This window comes from Jatropha curcas, chromosome 6 (genome assembly GCF_041381405.1).
Source record: "Jatropha curcas cultivar XTBG-Jc1 chromosome 6, XTBG_Jcur_1.0, whole genome shotgun sequence".
Lineage (NCBI taxonomy): Eukaryota > Viridiplantae > Streptophyta > Magnoliopsida > Malpighiales > Euphorbiaceae > Jatropha > Jatropha curcas.
In genome coordinates, this window is record NC_143156.1 from 207,459 (window position 1) to 226,144 (window position 18,686).

At 30.6% G+C, this 18,686-nt stretch overlaps 4 protein-coding genes across 6 annotated transcripts; all 4 read left to right on the forward strand.

Moving 5' to 3' along the window:
• Positions 1 to 581: 581 nt before the first annotated feature.
• Positions 582 to 3,577, forward strand: LOC105629845 (beta-glucosidase 17). Its single transcript, XM_089723508.1, has 13 exons — positions 582 to 775; positions 863 to 932; positions 1,163 to 1,221; positions 1,314 to 1,389; positions 1,473 to 1,550; positions 1,648 to 1,735; positions 1,815 to 2,067; positions 2,155 to 2,270; positions 2,418 to 2,635; positions 2,759 to 2,790; positions 2,894 to 2,996; positions 3,132 to 3,240; positions 3,330 to 3,577. Exons 1-13 carry the CDS (start codon positions 608 to 610, stop codon positions 3,532 to 3,534), a joined length of 1,575 nt encoding a protein of 524 aa, XP_089579634.1. The 5' UTR covers positions 582 to 607; the 3' UTR covers positions 3,535 to 3,577.
• A 1,826-nt stretch (positions 3,578 to 5,403) lies between these two features.
• Positions 5,404 to 10,161, forward strand: LOC105628652 (beta-glucosidase 17). 2 transcript variants are annotated; one of them, XM_089723512.1, is made up of 13 exons: positions 5,404 to 5,584; positions 6,703 to 6,772; positions 7,006 to 7,064; positions 7,151 to 7,226; positions 7,422 to 7,499; positions 7,592 to 7,679; positions 7,971 to 8,223; positions 8,332 to 8,447; positions 8,786 to 9,003; positions 9,112 to 9,143; positions 9,427 to 9,529; positions 9,635 to 9,737; positions 9,830 to 10,161. In XM_089723512.1, the coding sequence occupies exons 4-13, from the start codon at positions 7,166 to 7,168 to the stop codon at positions 9,996 to 9,998; spliced, it is 1,221 nt and encodes a 406-aa protein (XP_089579638.1). In that variant the 5' UTR covers positions 5,404 to 5,584; positions 6,703 to 6,772; positions 7,006 to 7,064; positions 7,151 to 7,165; the 3' UTR covers positions 9,999 to 10,161. The 2 variants fall into 2 exon arrangements, with proteins under 2 accessions (XP_089579638.1, XP_089579637.1); XM_089723511.1 differs by lacking the exon at positions 5,404 to 5,584 and adding an exon at positions 5,594 to 6,636.
• Positions 10,162 to 11,363: 1,202 nt separating this feature from the next.
• Positions 11,364 to 14,403, forward strand: LOC105650580 (beta-glucosidase 17). Its single transcript, XM_089723510.1, is given in 14 exon segments — positions 11,364 to 11,589; positions 11,689 to 11,758; positions 11,990 to 12,048; positions 12,141 to 12,216; positions 12,300 to 12,377; positions 12,475 to 12,562; positions 12,642 to 12,894; positions 12,982 to 13,097; positions 13,245 to 13,462; positions 13,586 to 13,617; positions 13,721 to 13,823; positions 13,963 to 14,008; positions 14,010 to 14,066; positions 14,156 to 14,403. Coding segments are annotated over 14 exon segments (1,569 nt in total). The 5' UTR covers positions 11,364 to 11,421; the 3' UTR covers positions 14,361 to 14,403.
• Positions 14,404 to 15,183: 780 nt separating this feature from the next.
• LOC105628655 (beta-glucosidase 17) lies at positions 15,184 to 18,581 on the forward strand. 2 transcript variants are annotated; one of them, XM_020677131.3, is made up of 14 exons: positions 15,184 to 15,343; positions 15,611 to 15,795; positions 15,881 to 15,950; positions 16,045 to 16,103; positions 16,189 to 16,264; positions 16,389 to 16,466; positions 16,585 to 16,672; positions 16,772 to 17,024; positions 17,109 to 17,224; positions 17,317 to 17,525; positions 17,624 to 17,655; positions 17,742 to 17,844; positions 17,897 to 18,026; positions 18,167 to 18,581. In XM_020677131.3, exons 2-14 carry the CDS (start codon positions 15,631 to 15,633, stop codon positions 18,372 to 18,374), a joined length of 1,587 nt encoding a protein of 528 aa, XP_020532790.1. In that variant the 5' UTR covers positions 15,184 to 15,343; positions 15,611 to 15,630; the 3' UTR covers positions 18,375 to 18,581. The 2 variants fall into 2 exon arrangements, with proteins under 2 accessions (XP_020532790.1, XP_089578943.1); XM_089722817.1 differs by having other exon boundaries at positions 17,924 to 18,026.
• Positions 18,582 to 18,686: the final 105 nt, after the last annotated feature.

Consider the following 18,686-nt stretch of genomic DNA (forward strand, 5'->3'; position numbering starts at 1 on the left):
CCAACTTCAGTGCTCTACATTTTTTTTGTTACAATAGAGGTTCTATTCAACAAATTTAACTGTTTTAGTTGCTATTAGCCGTTTTAGTAGCTGTCAACTGTTTTAATAGTGGTTAGCAGTTAATGGTTAACGATTATACAGTGATTTAGAATAAAGTGTTTGGTACAAATAACTGTTTAATTAGCTGTTTAAATAAGGTAAAGAAAAGTGATAGATACAGGCGTTATAGAGAAATTATAAAATGTTATAAAGATAACGTTTTATAAAATATTGTCTCAACTCTAAATATTAGAATATATATTGTATTATCAAATACTATAATTAATTAAGATAGAATTTCAATCCTATTAAAACACTAAACAGTACTTCAAAATCCATTAGTGCAACAGAAATGCAACTTAAGAAGACCACAGAAAAGTCAAAAAAAACCATTCCACCGTTCCATCCATAATTTAGATTAATTTATAATAATTATATAGACAGTGACACATGCTGTATTTTAATATATTTTTCACGTGTGTGTCTGCCACTCAACTACCATTGTTCTTGGCTGATACTATAATTGATGTCTAATTGTTTCAACTACCCATTTTAAAAATCTCCCCTTATGGAATTTGACTTAAATTCTAACTACCCTTTCTTCCTCTTCTTTGTTTTTATAAATCTATCGGGCCCCATTGAATGTTTAAGTTCATCTGGTTATTATACAACTCCGTTTAATCGGAGCAGTTTTCCGGCAGATTTTATATTTGGAGCATCCTCAAGTGCTTACCAGGTAGCTAGTCTCTGCAACCATAGAGTTTTTTTTTTTCTTTTTTAAATTTCTTTTCCATTTAACTGCATTTCTTGCTTCATTGTATAGTATGAAGGAGCAACTCAGGTTGATGGAAGACGACCAAGCATTTGGGATACATTCGTCAGGGAATTCCCAGGTTCTACATCGTTAAAACGACTTATATTTGTAGAGAGAGGAATTAATTTACAATTTATCATATGAAATCAGTCTATGATTGCTTTGACTCGTGTAATTTTAATTTTCCCAGTCAATTTTTAAATATTTTTTCTCCTTTTATTTTTAAGATAATTTTTTTTCTCTTATTTCTCTTTTCACTAACTTCAAAATATGAGATATCTTATAGAGTTAAAACTCAAAACATGGCAGAAAAAATTGCAGATCATAGCAATGGAAATATAGCCGAAGAATTTTATTATCTTTATAAGGTATGTCTAAGAAAATTATGTATTCATCAATGTCAAAATATAAACTCCTTCTATTGCTAGTTACATATACATGTATGTGTGTTTATATATAGGAGGACATTGCTCGGATGAAAGAAATTGGATTAGACTCCTTCAGATTTTCCCTTTCATGGCCCAGAATATTACCTTGTAAGAACATCATTTCGTAATTGGTTAATTATAATTTTGGAATTTTAATCACTTGGAATGGATTTTTTTTCTTAAATTCTCAGATGGGAAAATCAGTGGAGGTGTGAACCAGAAAGGTGTTGATTTCTACAATTTTATCGTTGATGAGTTAATATCAAATGGTAATTTTTTTTATATTTCACAAATTGAATCCTTTTAAATTAAGATAATAACATTTTAATTATCATCTAAATATACTAGTATTTACATTTTGAGCAGGCATTCAACCCTTAGTGACTCTATTCCATTGGGATGTTCCTCAAGCCATTGAAGATGAGTATGGTGGATTCTTAAGCTCTGAAATTGTGTAAGCTAATCAGCTAATCTTTTTAAGAAAGGTTAATTGCAAATGGGAAATTAATTGATCAATTCTAAGACTTGTACAGGGATGATTATCGCAATTACGCGGATTTTTGCTTCAAAGAATTTGGTGATAGAGTAAAGTATTGGGTGACTATAAACGAGCCTGACATAGTAGGTCTTAAAGGGTATGCATCAGGCATTAATGCACCCGGTCGGTGTTCTAGCTACATCGGAAATTGCACGGTGGGGAATTCTGCGACAGAGCCATATATGGTGGTTCATAACATGATTCTTTCTCATGCAGCTGCTGTAAAATTATACAGGGAGAAATATCAGGTGAGGATAATTCTTTTTTATGCAGCAGAAGTTTTTGGGAAAAGACTTGTCCAAATCTCCAATTTTAGTAATTTGGATTCTTTTTAGGCTTCTCAAAAGGGTAAACTTGGGATTACAGTATCAGTTAGATGGATGGTGCCCAAATACCCCACAGTTTCTTGCAGAAAGGCAGCCTCTACTGCTCTTGATTTTTCATTTGGATGGTAAGTGTCTCTATGCTAAATATAAAGAAATAATCTTTTATCAATGGCGAATTCTGTGGATAGAAGTGGATTGCGTCTAGTGAATTTTACCTATAAAATTATTATTTTTTGGATACCTAATTTAATTATTAATGTTAATATGTGTAGGGTTGTTCATCCCTTAGTATATGGTGAATATCCTGAGAGCATGAGAGACTTGGTGGGGACTCGATTGCCTAATTTTACAGAAGAAGAAACAGAGATGGTCAAAGGGTATTTTGATTTTGTTGGAATAAATTATTACACTGCAAGATATGCAGAAGAAGCCACATCTTATAGTAGCATCTACCTAAGTTATACTACAGATAGTCGAGTTAATCTAACAAGTGAGTCCAAAGATAAGATTAATTGGTGGTTTTAACTAATTGATTATTCATCAATCTTGATTTTTTTTTTTTTTTATTCGATTCAATTTCATTCACAAAATGTTTGTAATTTACTGTCGGCAGCTGAGAAAAATGGGATTCCTATCGGTCCACAGGTATTCCTTTTTATATATATATATTTTTTCCCATAATGTACAATTTTAATTTAATTTTTAATACATAAATATTACACTAATTATTTCTCAATTTTTTGCTTAGGCTGCTCCTAGTTGGCTTTACGTTTACCCAAAGGGAATTCGAGAAATTTTGCTATATACAAAGAGTAAATACAACAATATTCCCATTATTGTCACTGAGAATGGTATAAACAGCAATCATTTAATAATTTTCCGCAATTTCTCATTTAACAATTTATGATGTCTAACGTGTGTATATATATATATATATATATATATATATATATATATATATATATATATATATATATATATTTCAGGGATGGCTGATCCAAATAATAGCTCCATTTCCATTAATGATGCTCTAAATGATAATTTGAGGATCAAATACCATTTTCTTCATCTATCATATCTGTTAGAAGCTATTAAGTAAGTTTCAATATTTGGGTTTCAATTTAAGGTACTATAGTTCTTCCTAAGAGAAAAAAAAAATAATAGGTATGATCTTTGGCATGCAGAGATGGAGTTGACGTAAGAGGATATTACGTGTGGTCATTTCTAGATGACTTTGAGTGGGAACTTGGTTATACGGTTCGATTTGGCATTAATTTTGTTGATTATGAAAATGGATTGAAAAGATATTACAAGCACTCTGCTTTATGGTTCAAAGATTTCCTCCAAATGGAGAATGTAACTTCCTCTTCTTTGTTGTATTCTCAATGATTGATGGATTAATTTCATAATACTATATATTTAATATTGTTTATTTAGTGATATAATTATGTTCTATAAATCCCTATCATTTTTGGATTTTGATAGTAACAACTTATGATTAAATTCATAATTATTGGTTAAGGTTTTCTTAGTTATGTGTTTTTTTTTTTTTTTTTAATAAAGAATAATTAAGATTGTTGTTATGACTGGGAGGTGAGAAAATCAGAAGCTAAAAGAAATCATGAGGAGCTTAGGTGAAGAAATCTTACAAAAATTATATAAATTATTAAATGAATTGGGGAATATTTGGTAGGTATGGTAAGTAGGGCATTATTGAAATTAATTATAAGCATTTTATGCAGGAATGAGTACTTTTCAGCTAATATGTGGTAGTTGTTGAGTTATTTTCAGCTAGATCATAGATGTCATTGTATTCCATATTTCTCCATAAACATTGATGTTATTGTAATACTACAAATACAGTTGAATTCAAAAAATAAATAATTTCCTTTAATTAATCAATAAATTGAAATAACGGGTAATCTTTGCACTCCTGTGAGAAGACCAACCAGACAAAGTTCTTTTCATATTTTGTCTATTTTGTGAACTATAAGAATTGTAGCATAAACGAAATTCGTAACTTAAAAGGAATCCAAATCTTTTAAGTAACGCGTCGTGCAAGTTGAAAAATAAGAATTTATTATTGGAAAAAAAATATATAAGAAGTAATATTGGTTTAGAGAAAGAATGCCTATTTGTCTTTTGTTTAGCTCTGATAAAAGAATTGTTACCTTCCTACATAATTAATATTCTGCTAAATGACAGAGCACTTAGATTTTCATATATATATATATATATATGATGAAATAAATTAAGATGAGCTGCCATTTCTGAGATGTTAGTTCTCAATTCTGGTAAGTGTGAGTTCTTCTTCTTCCTCTCTTTCTTTCGACTTTTCTTTTCCTTCTCTGTTCTTTCTTCAATCTCTGCAATTTCTTCCATATCCGGTTAACAGGTTAGGTATCACATATAAATATTATAATAATGAAATGAGCATTAGAACCACTTAACACCTATCATCCTGCTCGGCAAAAGGCACGTTAATCTTGCAAAATATATCTAAACTTTCTTCATTTTCTTGTGTGCTAATCTTAATACTGTTCTTTTATTTTCAATTCACGATTGCTGTTTTTTTATTATGATTATTGTCTTGTTGACAAAATGAACACCACTTCTTTTTTTTTTTGTCTTTTCTTGACTTTGGGAGACGTTGAACCCCACATGTTCTGTTTTTTTCTTTTTCTGAGAGATAATGAACCCCACTGATATTGATGATGATGGTTGCAGGGATTTTGTACTGTACTGAATATGAAAACTGAACATTATCTCTTCTTCTTTCTCATACCAATCATACATTTGTGGGTTCTTACTGAGGGATTGGAAGCTTATAATCTCCATAACTCTGTTGCTCCAATCAGTAGGAATAGTTTTCCAAAAGATTTTATATTCGGAGTAGCTTCAAGTGCTTGCCAGGTAATTGATTTTATTTTTTTCCAGGAAAATGTTTCTGGTTTTACTACAATTTTCAATCTCACATTTGGTTTAGCTTTAAATTTAGAGTGAAGGAGCAGCAGATACTGATGGCAAGAAACCAAGCATTTGGGATACCTTTACCAAGAACTACCCACGTAATATCCAAATACAAAACCTAATTAATTCATTATTGTTTTAAATTATAAATATTTCATCAGTAGAAGACCAGAAAGCAGCCATGAGAGAAATTCATTTTCTTTTTGGTTGGTAAGTTTCATAATTAGTATTTTAAATTATATTATTTATAATTTGCTGATCCTGAAAATTTTGTGTAGGTTTGCTCATCCAGAAGTAATGAAATCTTTAGTGGGAGAACGACTGCCTAAATTTACTAAACGACAATCTGATATGCCAAAAGGGTCTCTTGATTTCTTGGGAGTAAATTACTACACCACATATTTTGTTGCAAACAACCTATTATCAATGCCAATAAAGTTGGAGCTCTGTAGTCAAACCACTTTTTCTGGTAATTAAGTTTATCTATGCTAGAAAAATATTTCGTATACGTAGATATAATTGAAATTAGGAAAATTACAAAATCCCACCTATATACAACCAATTAAGAAAATGGAAACACGAAACATATGGTGTAAAAATGAGCAAAAGGCAACACCAATTATATTAATAACTGACTTGACATGAACAGCTGAATCATTCAATGGAATTATTTCAAGTTTTCATAAAAAGTACATAAATAAATTTATATATTTAGTCAATCATCTCTTAATATTTTTGTTTCTAAATCTTGACACATTAATCTCAAACTAGAATTCGATTTTTTCATGAATTTAACATCAATAATTATACAAATAAATTCAGAAGGAAAATCACAATAGTTATGGCAGGAATGGAGTTGATGTCAAGATACTATATCATATGTGGGTATTTTAGGATGACATTGAATGGGATGCTGAATACATAATTTGATTTATTTTGCTATTATAATCTCCGATTTTATAAGAATGAGCTTATCAGCTATTAAATTTTAAAATTATGTGGAGATTAATGAATAATAACTTAACCTATTTCAATACAATTTATACAATATAACAGCTAATTATTGAGTTCATTATTATATATGGTGGAGTTTATAATTTCTTTTTGTTTTTTTTTAATTTTACTTTTAAAAATAATGACTTTTTTACAAAGAGGATCATGTATTATGATTATGGTAACATGGACTGAGCAAAAAGTTGGTACGGCATTGACTGTCACTATTATCACACTGCAAGAAATTAGAAAAACGATGAATAGTACAGCTCAATAACTTCAGCACATAAACGAATTCCCCATTTTCTTTCTCTATATAACAAAGACTAAGAAGATCCAAATGAACATCCCGCAGCTTCTACTATACTAAATAGAGCTATGGGAATTAAATGTGCTTTAGCCTCCATCTTGGTCCATCTAGTTCTAGCTAGCTTACCAACTTACACCATTGGCAGCCGGTTGCTGCCACTCAACCGAAGCAGTTTTCCGCCTGGTTTTATTTTTGGAGCCGGTTCTTCTGCTTATCAAGTATGATCTTTCTTTTCTTTTGAAAAAGAAGGAAGAAATTTTCTTGACTAGTATTTTCTTTAACAGTCTGAAGGAGCAGCACTGATAGATGGCAGAGGACCAAGCATATGGGATACTTTTGTGAGGGAACAATCAGGTTTGAATAGAAGAAGAAGAAGAAAAAAAAAAAAACTTTGTTGTTTTATGCTTTGTAAATCCTTTTACTATGAGTAATGAATTTATGTTTTTCCTCTTCATCTTTATCCCTTCCTTTGTTATGTGTTTAAGATATGCTTTTTCTCGATTCTTTGAAAATGCTAAAACCAGCTCTCCTACCCGATTTTCTAACCGTTTTATGTGTTTTGAAAAAATTTTACCTTTGTGTGGCAGAAAAAATTAAGGATCGCAGTACAGGAGATGTAGCTGACGATTTTTATCACCGTTACAAGGTATTATTATGAAAAATTAAGCATAGTATACATATATATAGTATTTTTATTCCTCTATATATTTTGCTTGCTTGCTTTGGATTCAGGAGGACATAAAACTAATGAAAAAGATTGGTCTGGACTCCTTCAGGTTCTCCATTTCGTGGAGTAGAATCTTACCAAGTAAGAGAAGGAATTTATGAAAGATAAATTGGGATAGAATAATTAATTGTTTCTGAATCTTAATTCATTACAATGGAAAAGTACAACAATATGCTAAAATAGGTATATATATTCTAGGTTAGGTGAGGAATTATTAAGGTGTAACACTTTTCTCCTTTTTCCTTTTTTTTTTTTATTTTTTATTTTTTTTTCCAGAGGGGAAAATCAATGGGGGAGTGAATCCACTGGGTGTTCAATTTTACAATGACCTCATCAACAATCTACTTTCCAATGGTCAATTATCATTATCTTTCACTATATATATTTTTATTTTCCTGATTAATTACTTAATAAGTTTTCACTAAGATGGTAAACTGAGCATGCAGGTATAAAGCCCTTTGTGACTTTACTCCATTTCGACCCTCCACAAGCTCTGGAAGATGAGTATGGTGGTTTTCTAAGCCCACAAATAGTGTAAGTGACAAATTTTCATATATATATATATATTTGAAGAGTTTGTTCGGCAAAATTAGTTTTGTAGCAGCTATTAGATATTTTTGTAATTGTTAGCTGTTTAAATAACCTTTTATCAACGTTCAAGTGAGTAACATTTCATAATGCGCTCTCTCAAATTATAAAAACTATGCTGTAGCTACATGAAAAGCCGTTGCTTAACATGACCGAAGAACATTCTATATTTTTCATTTATTTTTAATATGCAACTATATTATATGACTGTCTCTAATTTGACGAATATATATATAGGAAAGATTATGTGGACTATGCAGACTTTTGTTTCAAAACATTTGGAGATCGAGTGAAGCTTTGGGTGACCATAAATGAACCCAACATATTTGTCATCCAAGGTTATGACTCCGGTGTCTTGGCACCTGGTCGATGCTCCCACCTTTTAGGAAATTGCTCTGCCGGAAACTCTGCAACTGAACCTTACATCGTCATGCACCACCTACTTCTCAGCCATTCAGCTGCTGTCAAATTGTATAGGGACAAGTACGAGGTAACTAATACTTCACCAGTAATTAAATGTACTGCATCTCCAGACGAATTTTTCTTGTAAGATCAAGAGATTTTTAGTACTACTAAGTGATAAATTTAACATTTGCAGGTTATCCAAAAGGGACAAATCGGAATTACGATATCAAGTCAATGGTATACTCCAAAGTACAATACATCTTCTGGCCGCTTGGCTACCTCTAGAGTCTTGGATTTTTCCTTTGGATGGTAAGCACTAAATCTCTCTCTCTCTCTCTCTCTCTCTCTCTCTCTCTCTCTCTCTCTCTCTCTCTCTCTCTCTCTCTCTCTCTCTCTCTCTCTCTCTATATATATATATATATATATATATATATATATATATATATATGCATGGTCAGGACCGAAATAACAAGATGAACTACACAGCAGAGATATCTCTTAACTCATTAAATTAGTAAAAATTCTTATAGTCGAAACTACTCGAACTCGAAACCTCTATAGTATGAGAAAATCAACCAGACCACACTTGATTGACTGTAATTTCATTTTTTCTTTGAGGTGACAATATTAGAACTATATTTTTGCAGGATTGCACATCCAATTACATATGGAAGCTATCCCCGAAGCATGAGAGAACTAGTGGGAAGTAGACTGCCAAAATTCACTCAAGAACAATCAAAAATGATAAAAGGGTCCTTTGATTTTATTACCCTAAATTACTACTCAACATATTATGCAGAAACTGCTCCACTTGCTAACGGTGCCATCCTTAGTTATACTGCTGACCAACGTGTAAATACAACTTGTACGTTCAAATTTTTTAAAGCTTTAAGGATTATACAATTAAGCTTTGAAGAAAATTTTTTAATTAATGTATTAATACTAATTAATACTATGCATTTCGTCACCACAGCAGAAAGGAATGGAGTTCCCATCGGCACACCGGTATATCTTTCTTTTTTCTTTCACACATCGCCATATTGATACCAATGAGATAGGATTTTTTTTTTATTGAAAAAAGAACATCGTACTAATTGCATTTTGATTTTTGTAATTAAAATTTTTCAAGAAAGCCACAATATATTGAAGGGTAAGTTGCTCAAAATTAAAGAACTTCAATTTGCGAAGAAAAATGCATCAGAATTAAATTTTCTTGTAATCATAATGACAAAAGAAAATGTGATTAGCAGCTAATTATATGTTGACATTTTGTCTTGGTGTTGCTTAGACTGTTTTGAGCTGGCTTTACATCTATCCAAAAGGATTGGAAGAGCTTTTGCTATATGTGAAGGAAAATTACAACAATCCTACTATTTTCATTACTGAAAATGGTAAATTTAATTTCCTATTTTAATCAAATATAAGGTCTTTTAGCTTTTTTTTTTTTTTTTAACAGTGGTTAATTAATGGTTTTAATCTGCATTAATTCCTTGCAGGAATGGCTGACGATGCCTCTTTGCCGCTTGAAGTTGGCCTTAAAGATGGTTTAAGAATAAGATACCTCAGTGGTCACCTATCTTATCTTTTAAGGGCAATCAAGTAATTTTTTTTAATTATTTTTACTTTTAACAATTAATTAATTAATTGGAGATATTAAACAAATTAATCTCGATTTAATTGAAATTTTGCAGGGAGGGTGTTAATGTAAAATCATACTATATATGGTCATTTTTTGATGACTTTGAATGGCGCAATGGCTACACCATTCGATTTGGCATCACTTATGTTGATTATAAGAATAATCTGAAACGATACCTCAAGTACTCTGCCTATTGGTTCAAATTGTTCCTTGCAAATTAATTATGTTTGAAGACCTCCCAAATAATATTTACTCTTCATTTTCCAATAAAAAAAATGCTTTGTGTAACTTACAATAATAGTGCGGTTAATTCAACCGATCGAATTAGTCCATTTGACAAGAATGTGCTCTCGTTTCTTTTTAATAAGAGCTCGATTTCATCGATATGTGAGTTGATTTGCATGGAAAAAAATTTAAATTTCTTAAATAAAAGATCGAGTGTTTTCATATTTATGGATAGAGAAAAAAAAAGTTTAAATATATATTTTTCATTCTTGCATTCTCTACTTTAGTTGTACAATCCAACCACTTTCATTTTGTATTGTCATTTTTAAATTATTATACCAATTGATGTGTCAAAATGGGTTGACGTGTAGGTCGACATGAAACCGCCTAACACTCGACACGATTATAGTGAACATAAACACAACCTGTTTAATAATTGTGTCATATATTTAAATACGAACATGACATAAAAATTAAACGAATAATACATATATGATGCAATTAAACGGGTCATATATGAATCAAAAAGTTTAATTAAATATGTCATATACAGTTTAGAAACACGATACATACAACATGTATAACCTGCATAAACCCACTTAATATACATATTATATATAAAATTATATTTTTATTCTTAAATAAACGGGGTACACAGATTAGATGAGTCAACCGTGATCACTACATTTAAACTCGAGTTATATATGGGTCATCCGTTTATGATATGAACCATTTTGGCTCAACCTCAAATCATTTAATTTTCATAATAGGTGAATTGTGGAAAAGTCATGACTCATTTTGACAACCCCGACCTAGCATATGCAACCTAATCCCCTCCGTAGTCCAACTCCAACGCTCTACATTTATTTGTTACAATAGAGGGTCTATTCAGCAAATTTAATTATTCTAGTAGCTATTAGCTGTCACCTGTTTTACTAGTGGTTGGCAGTTAAATATTAGCAGTTAGTGGTTAATGATTATATAGTGATTTAGAATAAAAGTATTCGGTACAAATAACTGTTTGATTAACTGTTTACTATGAAATGATAAAAAAATATAAAAGCGAAAAACAAGATAAAGACAGGTGATAAATATAGGTGTCATAAAAAAATTATAATAAAAATAACATTTCATAAAACACTGTCTTAAACTCTAAATACTCTAGCAGGTATTATATTATCGAACACCGTAATTAATTAAGATTGTGTTTCAACTCTATTAATTAAGATAGTCAAAACAACCGTTCCACCGTTCTATCAATAATTTAGATTAATTTATAATAATTATATACACAGTGACACATGCTGTATTTTAATATATTTTTCACGTGTGTTTCTGCCACTCAACTGCCATTGTTTTTTGCTGATATTATAATTGATGTCTAATTGTTTCAACTACCCATTTTAAAAATCTCCCCTTATGGAATTTGATTTAAATTCTAACTACCCTTTCTTCCTCTTCTTTGTTTTTATAAATCTATTGGGCCCCATTGAATGTTTAAGTTCATCTGGTTATTATACAACTCCGTTTAATCGGAGCAGTTTTCCGGCAGATTTTATATTTGGAGCATCCTCGAGTGCTTACCAGGTAGCTAGTCTCTGCAACCGTAGAGTTTTTTTCTTTTTTAAATTTCTTTTCCATTTAACTGCATTGTTAATTTGTCCAGTTTCTTGCTTCATTGTATAGTATGAAGGAGCAACTCAGGTTGATGGAAGACGACCAAGCATTTGGGATACATTCGTCAGGGAATTCCCAGGTTCTACATTGTTAAAACGACTTATATTTGTAGAGAGAGAGGAATTAATTTACAATTTATCATATGAAATTAGTCTATGATTGCATTGACTCGTGTAATTTTAATTTTCCCAGTCGATTTTTAAATATTTTTTCTCCTTTTATTTTTAAGATAATTTTTTTCTCTTATTTCTCTTTTCACTAACTTCAAAATATGAGATATCTTATGGAGTTAAAACTCAAAACATGGCAGAAAAAATTGCAGATCATAGCAATGGAAATATAGCCGAAGAATTTTATTATCTTTATAAGGTATGTCTAAGAAAATTATGTATTCATCAATGTCAAAATATAAACTCCTTCTATTGCTAGTTACATATACATGTATGTGTGTTTATATATAGGAGGACATTGCTCGGATGAAAGAAATTGGATTAGACTCCTTCAGATTTTCCCTTTCATGGCCCAGAATATTACCTTGTAAGAACATCATTTCGTAATTGGTTAATTATAATTTTGGAATTTTAATCACTTGGAATGGATTTTTTTTCTTAAATTCTCAGATGGGAAAATCAGTGGAGGTGTGAACCAGAAAGGTGTTGATTTCTACAATTTTATCGTTGATGAGTTAATATCAAATGGTAATTTTTTTTATATTTCACAAATTGAATCCTTTTAAATTAAGATAATAACATTTTAATTATCATCTAAATATACTAGTATTTACATTTTGAGCAGGCATTCAACCCTTAGTGACTCTATTCCATTGGGATGTTCCTCAAGCCATTGAAGATGAGTATGGTGGATTCTTAAGCTCTGAAATTGTGTAAGCTAATCAGCTAATCTTTTTAAGAAAGGTTAATTGCAAATGGGAAATTAATTGATCAATTCTAAGACTTGTACAGGGATGATTATCGCAATTACGCGGATTTTTGCTTCAAAGAATTTGGTGATAGAGTAAAGTATTGGGTGACTATAAACGAGCCTGACATAGTAGGTCTTAAAGGGTATGCATCAGGCATTAATGCACCCGGTCGGTGTTCTAGCTACATCGGAAATTGCACGGTGGGGAATTCTGCGACAGAGCCATATATGGTGGTTCATAACATGATTCTTTCTCATGCAGCTGCTGTAAAATTATACAGGGAGAAATATCAGGTGAGGATAATTCTTTTTTATGCAGCAGAAGTTTTTGGGAAAAGACTTGTCCAAATCTCCAATTTTAGTAATTTGGATTCTTTTTAGGCTTCTCAAAAGGGTAAACTTGGGATTACAGTATCAGTTAGATGGATGGTGCCCAAATACCCCACAGTTTCTTGCAGAAAGGCAGCCTCTACTGCTCTTGATTTTTCATTTGGATGGTAAGTGTCTCTATGCTAAATATAAAGAAATAATCTTTTATCAATGGCGAATTCTGTGGATAGAAGTGGATTGCGTCTAGTGAATTTTACCTATAAAATTATTATTTTTTGGATACCTAATTTAATTATTAATGTTAATATGTGTAGGGTTGTTCATCCCTTAGTATATGGTGAATATCCTGAGAGCATGAGAGACTTGGTGGGGACTCGATTGCCTAATTTTACAGAAGAAGAAACAGAGATGGTCAAAGGGTATTTTGATTTTGTTGGAATAAATTATTACACTGCAAGATATGCAGAAGAAGCCACATCTTATAGTAGCATCTACCTAAGTTATACTACAGATAGTCGAGTTAATCTAACAAGTGAGTCCAAAGATAAGATTAATTGGTGGTTTTAACTAATTGATTATTCATCAATCTTGATTTTTTTTTTTTTTTATTCGATTCAATTTCATTCACAAAATGTTTGTAATTTACTGTCGGCAGCTGAGAAAAATGGGATTCCTATCGGTCCACAGGTATTCCTTTTTATATATATATATTTTTTCCCATAATGTACAATTTTAATTTAATTTTTAATACATAAATATTACACTAATTATTTCTCAATTTTTTGCTTAGGCTGCTCCTAGTTGGCTTTACGTTTACCCAAAGGGAATTCGAGAAATTTTGCTATATACAAAGAGTAAATACAACAATATTCCCATTATTGTCACTGAGAATGGTATAAACAGCAATCATTTAATAATTTTCCGCAATTTCTTATTTAACAATTAATGATGTCTAACGTGTGTGTGTGTGTGTATATATATATATATATATATATATATATATATATATATATATATATATATATTTTTCAGGGATGGCTGATCCAAATAATAGCTCCATTTCCATTAATGATGCTCTATAATTTGAGGATCAAATACCATTTTCTTCATCTATCATATCTGTTAGAAGCTATTAAGTAAGTTTCAATATTTGGGTTTCAATTTAAGGTACTATAGTTCTTCCTAAGAGAAAAAAAAAATAATGGGTATGATCTTTGGCATGCAGAGATGGAGTTGACGTAAGAGGATATTACGTGTGGTCATTTCTAGATGACTTTGAGTGGGAACTTGGTTATACGGTTCGATTTGGCATTAATTTTGTTGATTATGAAAATGGATTGAAAAGATATTACAAGCACTCTGCTTTATGGTTCAAAGATTTCCTCCAAATGGAGAATGTAACTTCCTCTTCTTTGTTGTATTCTCAATGATTGATGGATTAATTTCATAATACTATATATTCAATATTGTTTATTTAGTGATATAATTATGTTCTATAAATCCCTATCATTTTTGGATTTTGATAGTAACAACTTATGATTAAATTCATAATTATTGGTTAAGGTTTTCTTAGTTATGTGTTTTTTTTTTTTAATAAAGAATAATTAAGATTGTTGTTATGACTGGGAGGTTTGAAAATCAGAAGCTAAAAGAAATCACGAGGAGCTTAGGTGAAGAAATCTTAAAAAAATATATAAATTATTAGATGAATTGGGGAAAATTTGGTAGGTATGGGTAAGTAGGGCATTATTGAAATTAATTATAAGCACTTTATGCAGAAATGAGTACTTTTCAGCTAATATGTGGTAGTTGTTGAGTTATTTTCAGCTAGATCATAGATGTCATTGTATTCCATACTTCTCCATAAACATTGATGTTATTGTAATACTACAAATACAGATGAATTCAAAAAATAAATAATTTACTTTAATTAATCAATAAATTGAAATAACGGTTAATCTTTGCACTACAATGAGAACATCAACCAGACAACGTTCTTTTCATATTTTGTCAGTTTTATAAACTATAAGAATTGTAGCATAAACGGAATTTGTAAATTAAAAGGAATCCAAATCTTTCAAGTAACGCATCGTGCAAGTTGAAAAATAAGAGTTTATTATTGGAAAAAAATATATAAGAAGCAATATTGGTGTAAAGAAAGAATGCCTATTTCTCTTTTGTTTTGCTCTGATAAAAGAATTGTTATCTTCCTACATAATTAATATTCTGGTAAGTGTCAGTTCTTCTTCTTCCTCTCTTTCTTTCGACTTTTCTTTTCCTTCTCTGTTCTTTCTTCAATCTCTGCAATTTCTTCCATATCCGGTTAACAGGTTAGGAGGTATCACATATAAATATTATAATAATGAAATAAGCATTAGAACCACTTAACACCTATCATCCTGCTGGGCAAAAGGCACGTTAATCTTGCAAAATATATCTAAACTTTCTTCATTTTCTTCTGTGTTTAATCTTAATATTGTTCTTTTATTTTCAATTCACCATTGCTGTTTTTTTATTATGATTATTGTCTTGTTGACAAAATGAACACCACTTTCTTTTTTCTTTTTTTTTTTTTTTTTGTCTTTTCTTGACTTTGGGAGACGTTGAACCCCACATGTTCTGTTTTTTTATTTTTCTGAGAGATAATGAACCCCACTAATCTTGATGATGATGGTTGCAGGGATTGGTACGATACTGAATATGAAAACTGAACATCATCTCTTCTTCTTTCTCATACCAATCATACATTTGTGGGTTCTGACTGAGGGATTGGAAGCTTATAATCTCCATAACTCTGTTGCTCCAATCAGTAGGAATAGTTTTCCTAAAGATTTTACATTCGGAGTAGCTTCAAGTGCTTACCAGGTAATTAATTTTATTTTTTTCCAGGAAAATGTTTGTGGTTTTACTACAATTTTCAATCTCACATTCGGTTTAGCTTTAAATTTAGAGTGAAGGAGCAGCAGATACTGATGGCAAGAAACCAAGCATTTGGGATACCTTTACCAAGAACTACCCACGTAATATCCAAATACAAAACCTAATTAATTCATTATTGTTTTAAATTATAAATATTTCATTTGAATTTTTCATGGGAATTTTTGTATGGCACAGAAAAAATATTCGATCATAGCTCCGGTGAGGTTGCTGAGGATTTTTATCATCGTTACGTGGTACGAACCTAAATAATTCTTGAAATTAAGAAAACATTACATATTTGTTCTTCTAATTAAGTTGTTGTTTTGGTTGATATTGTAGGGGGACGTTGCTTTGATAAAAGAAATTGGTTTTAACTCCTTCAGATTCTCAATCTCATGGTCAAGAATATTACCATGTAAGATCATTAAATTAAGAAAACATTAATTATCTCGTAATATAATAAGACAATAATTTATTTTATTTTGCTAAATTTAAGAATGGAATTTTATGATCTAACTGGAATAATATTTGGCCTTCAGATGGAAGAGTTAGTGCAGGAGTGAACCAAGAAGGCATCAATTTCTACAATTCTTTGATTGATGAGTTACTATCAAATGGTAAGATTTTACTTCCAAAACGCACGCATTCAATCGATTCAATTCAAATTGCTATAAACCGAATCAAATGTATATATTCATTCTATTAATCCTCCAATTAATTTGTAACTCAGAGCAGGTATAGAGCCTTTGGTAACTCTATTCCATTGGGATCTTCCACAAGCCCTTGAAGATGATTATGGTGGATTTTTAAGCCCCAAGATTGTGTAAGTCTAAATTTAATTAAACAATCTGTTTAACACTAATTACCAATAATTAAATAATTTCACTTCATTAATTCAAAATTTATAATAACATTTGTGCAGGAATGATTATCGTGATTATGTGGAATTTTGCTTTAAAGAATTTGGAGATAGAGTTAAATATTGGATTAGCGTTAATGAGCCAAATTATTTTAGTTGCTTTGGATATGCAACTGGAGGAACTGCACCTGGTCGTTGCTCTAACTATATAGGAAACTGCACAGCAGGAAATTCTGCCACTGAACCCTACATTGTGGTTCACCATTTGATTCTTTGCCATGCAACTGCTATAAATTTATATAATCAAAAATACAAGGTATGCAATTTTACTTCTAGCACATGTATTTATATAATAACCATTAATTAGCAATCTAAAAAGAATGATTAAATGGTTAATTAGGCTTCTCAGAAGGGAGCAATTGGGATTACTGTAACAGCATTTTGGAAGGTGCCCAAATTTCAAACAGTTGCTAGCAGAAAGGCTGCATCTAGAGCCCTTGATTTTACCATTGGATGGTCATTTTCCTTTCACCAAATTAACTCTTTAATTACTAAATTAATAAAAATGTTTATATTAATTAACAAATAATAATCATTTCCATGTGTAGGCTTCTTCATCCTCTAACATATGGTGATTACCCAGAAACAATGCGATCTCTGGTCGGAGATCGATTGCCTAAATTTACAGAAGAAGAATCAAAGATGATAAAAGGAGCCATTGATTTTGTTGGACTTAATTACTATACTGCAAGATACGTTGATGATGCTACATCTACCAATTTAAGTTACACATCAGATGGCCATTTCATTGAAACCAGTTACTATACTTCCAAATTTCTCAATATCTAAAATTTCAATATAACTCTTATTATATTTAATTGGTTTTTTTTTTTATTTTTTTTATTTTTTTTGCAGCTAACAAAAATGGAATTCCTATCGGCCAACAGGTTCCCTTTGATTAGCACATATATATATAGTTATTTATAATATATATTTGTCATATTAAGAAAAATTATATATATTATTTTTGCAGACCGGTTCGAGTTGGCTATACATTTATCCAGAGGGAATTCGAAAATTATTGCTGCATATAAAAAGAAATTACAACAACCCTCCAATTTATATCACTGAAAATGGTGAGTAAGCAGTCTCAGGTTCAGTTGAAATTTCTTAAATAATAAAATACAGGAAACTATTATTTTTTTTCCTTGGCAGGATTGGAAGATAATAGCTCTATTTCAATGAAGGATGCACTTAATGATAGCCTGAGGATAAAATACCATAAACTTCATCTATCATACCTCCTAGAAGCCATCAAGTGAGTTTTGAACTTTTGATGTTCAATAAATTTTTTTTTTTTTTAATTTTCAGTTATTTCATTATGATTATTTAGTAATTATAAATATATTTCTAAAATTGAAGTATTTATATATATATATATATATATGATTTTGACAGGGAAGGAGTTGATGTGCGAGGATATTACATATGGTCATTTCTGGATGATTTTGAGTGGATGTTTGGTTACACCGTTCGATTTGGCATCACATATATCGATTACGACAATGGGTTAAAAAGAATTCTAAAATCCTCTGCTTTGTGGTTCAAGAATTTTCTCCAACAAGAAAATGAAACCTCTGCAAATTCTTTGTTTTCCTCACAATGACTTCAAATTAGAGAAGACGAAAATGGCAGATTCAGTCTTCTCAAAACCAAAAAAAGGGCTTCTTTATCTTGTGGTTGGAACTTGGAAGTTGCTTCTTGTTCCAAGGAATCTTTTTTAGGTATTAGATTCCTTTATATTCATGGATAATATATTGTAATTGCACATTATATTAATATAATATAATAATTAAAAATCTTTTTCTTTTTCTTTTTCTTTTTCTTTAACTAATAAAATTTCCTTAAACAAAAAAAGAAAGAAGACTAATAATTTCATCTAATTATTAGTTAAAGCAGCCCCGGTAGAGTGCATGCA

Bases quoted from the DNA above. Each gene is read 5' to 3' on its own strand.
- LOC105629845 (XM_089723508.1), top strand. From the start codon at position 608: ATGGAATTTGACTTAAATTCTAACTACCCTTTCTTCCTCTTCTTTGTT. The intron at 2,636-2,758 runs GTGAGTCCAAAG...TACTGTCGGCAG, and splicing joins TAGTCGAGTTAATCTAACAA to CTGAGAAAAATGGGATTCCT. The intron at 2,997-3,131 runs GTATAAACAGCA...TATATATTTCAG, and splicing joins CATTATTGTCACTGAGAATG to GGATGGCTGATCCAAATAAT.
- LOC105628652 (XM_089723511.1), top strand. From the start codon at position 6,487: ATGGGAATTAAATGTGCTTTAGCCTCCATCTTGGTCCATCTAGTTCTA. The intron at 7,065-7,150 runs GTATTATTATGA...CTTTGGATTCAG, and splicing joins ATTTTTATCACCGTTACAAG to GAGGACATAAAACTAATGAA. The intron at 7,680-7,970 runs GTAAGTGACAAA...ATATATATATAG, and splicing joins TTTCTAAGCCCACAAATAGT to GAAAGATTATGTGGACTATG.
- LOC105628655 (XM_020677131.3), top strand. From the start codon at position 15,631: ATGAAAACTGAACATCATCTCTTCTTCTTTCTCATACCAATCATACAT. The intron at 16,467-16,584 runs GTAAGATTTTAC...AACTCAGAGCAG, and splicing joins TGATGAGTTACTATCAAATG to GTATAGAGCCTTTGGTAACT. The intron at 17,656-17,741 runs GTTCCCTTTGAT...TTATTTTTGCAG, and splicing joins GAATTCCTATCGGCCAACAG to ACCGGTTCGAGTTGGCTATA.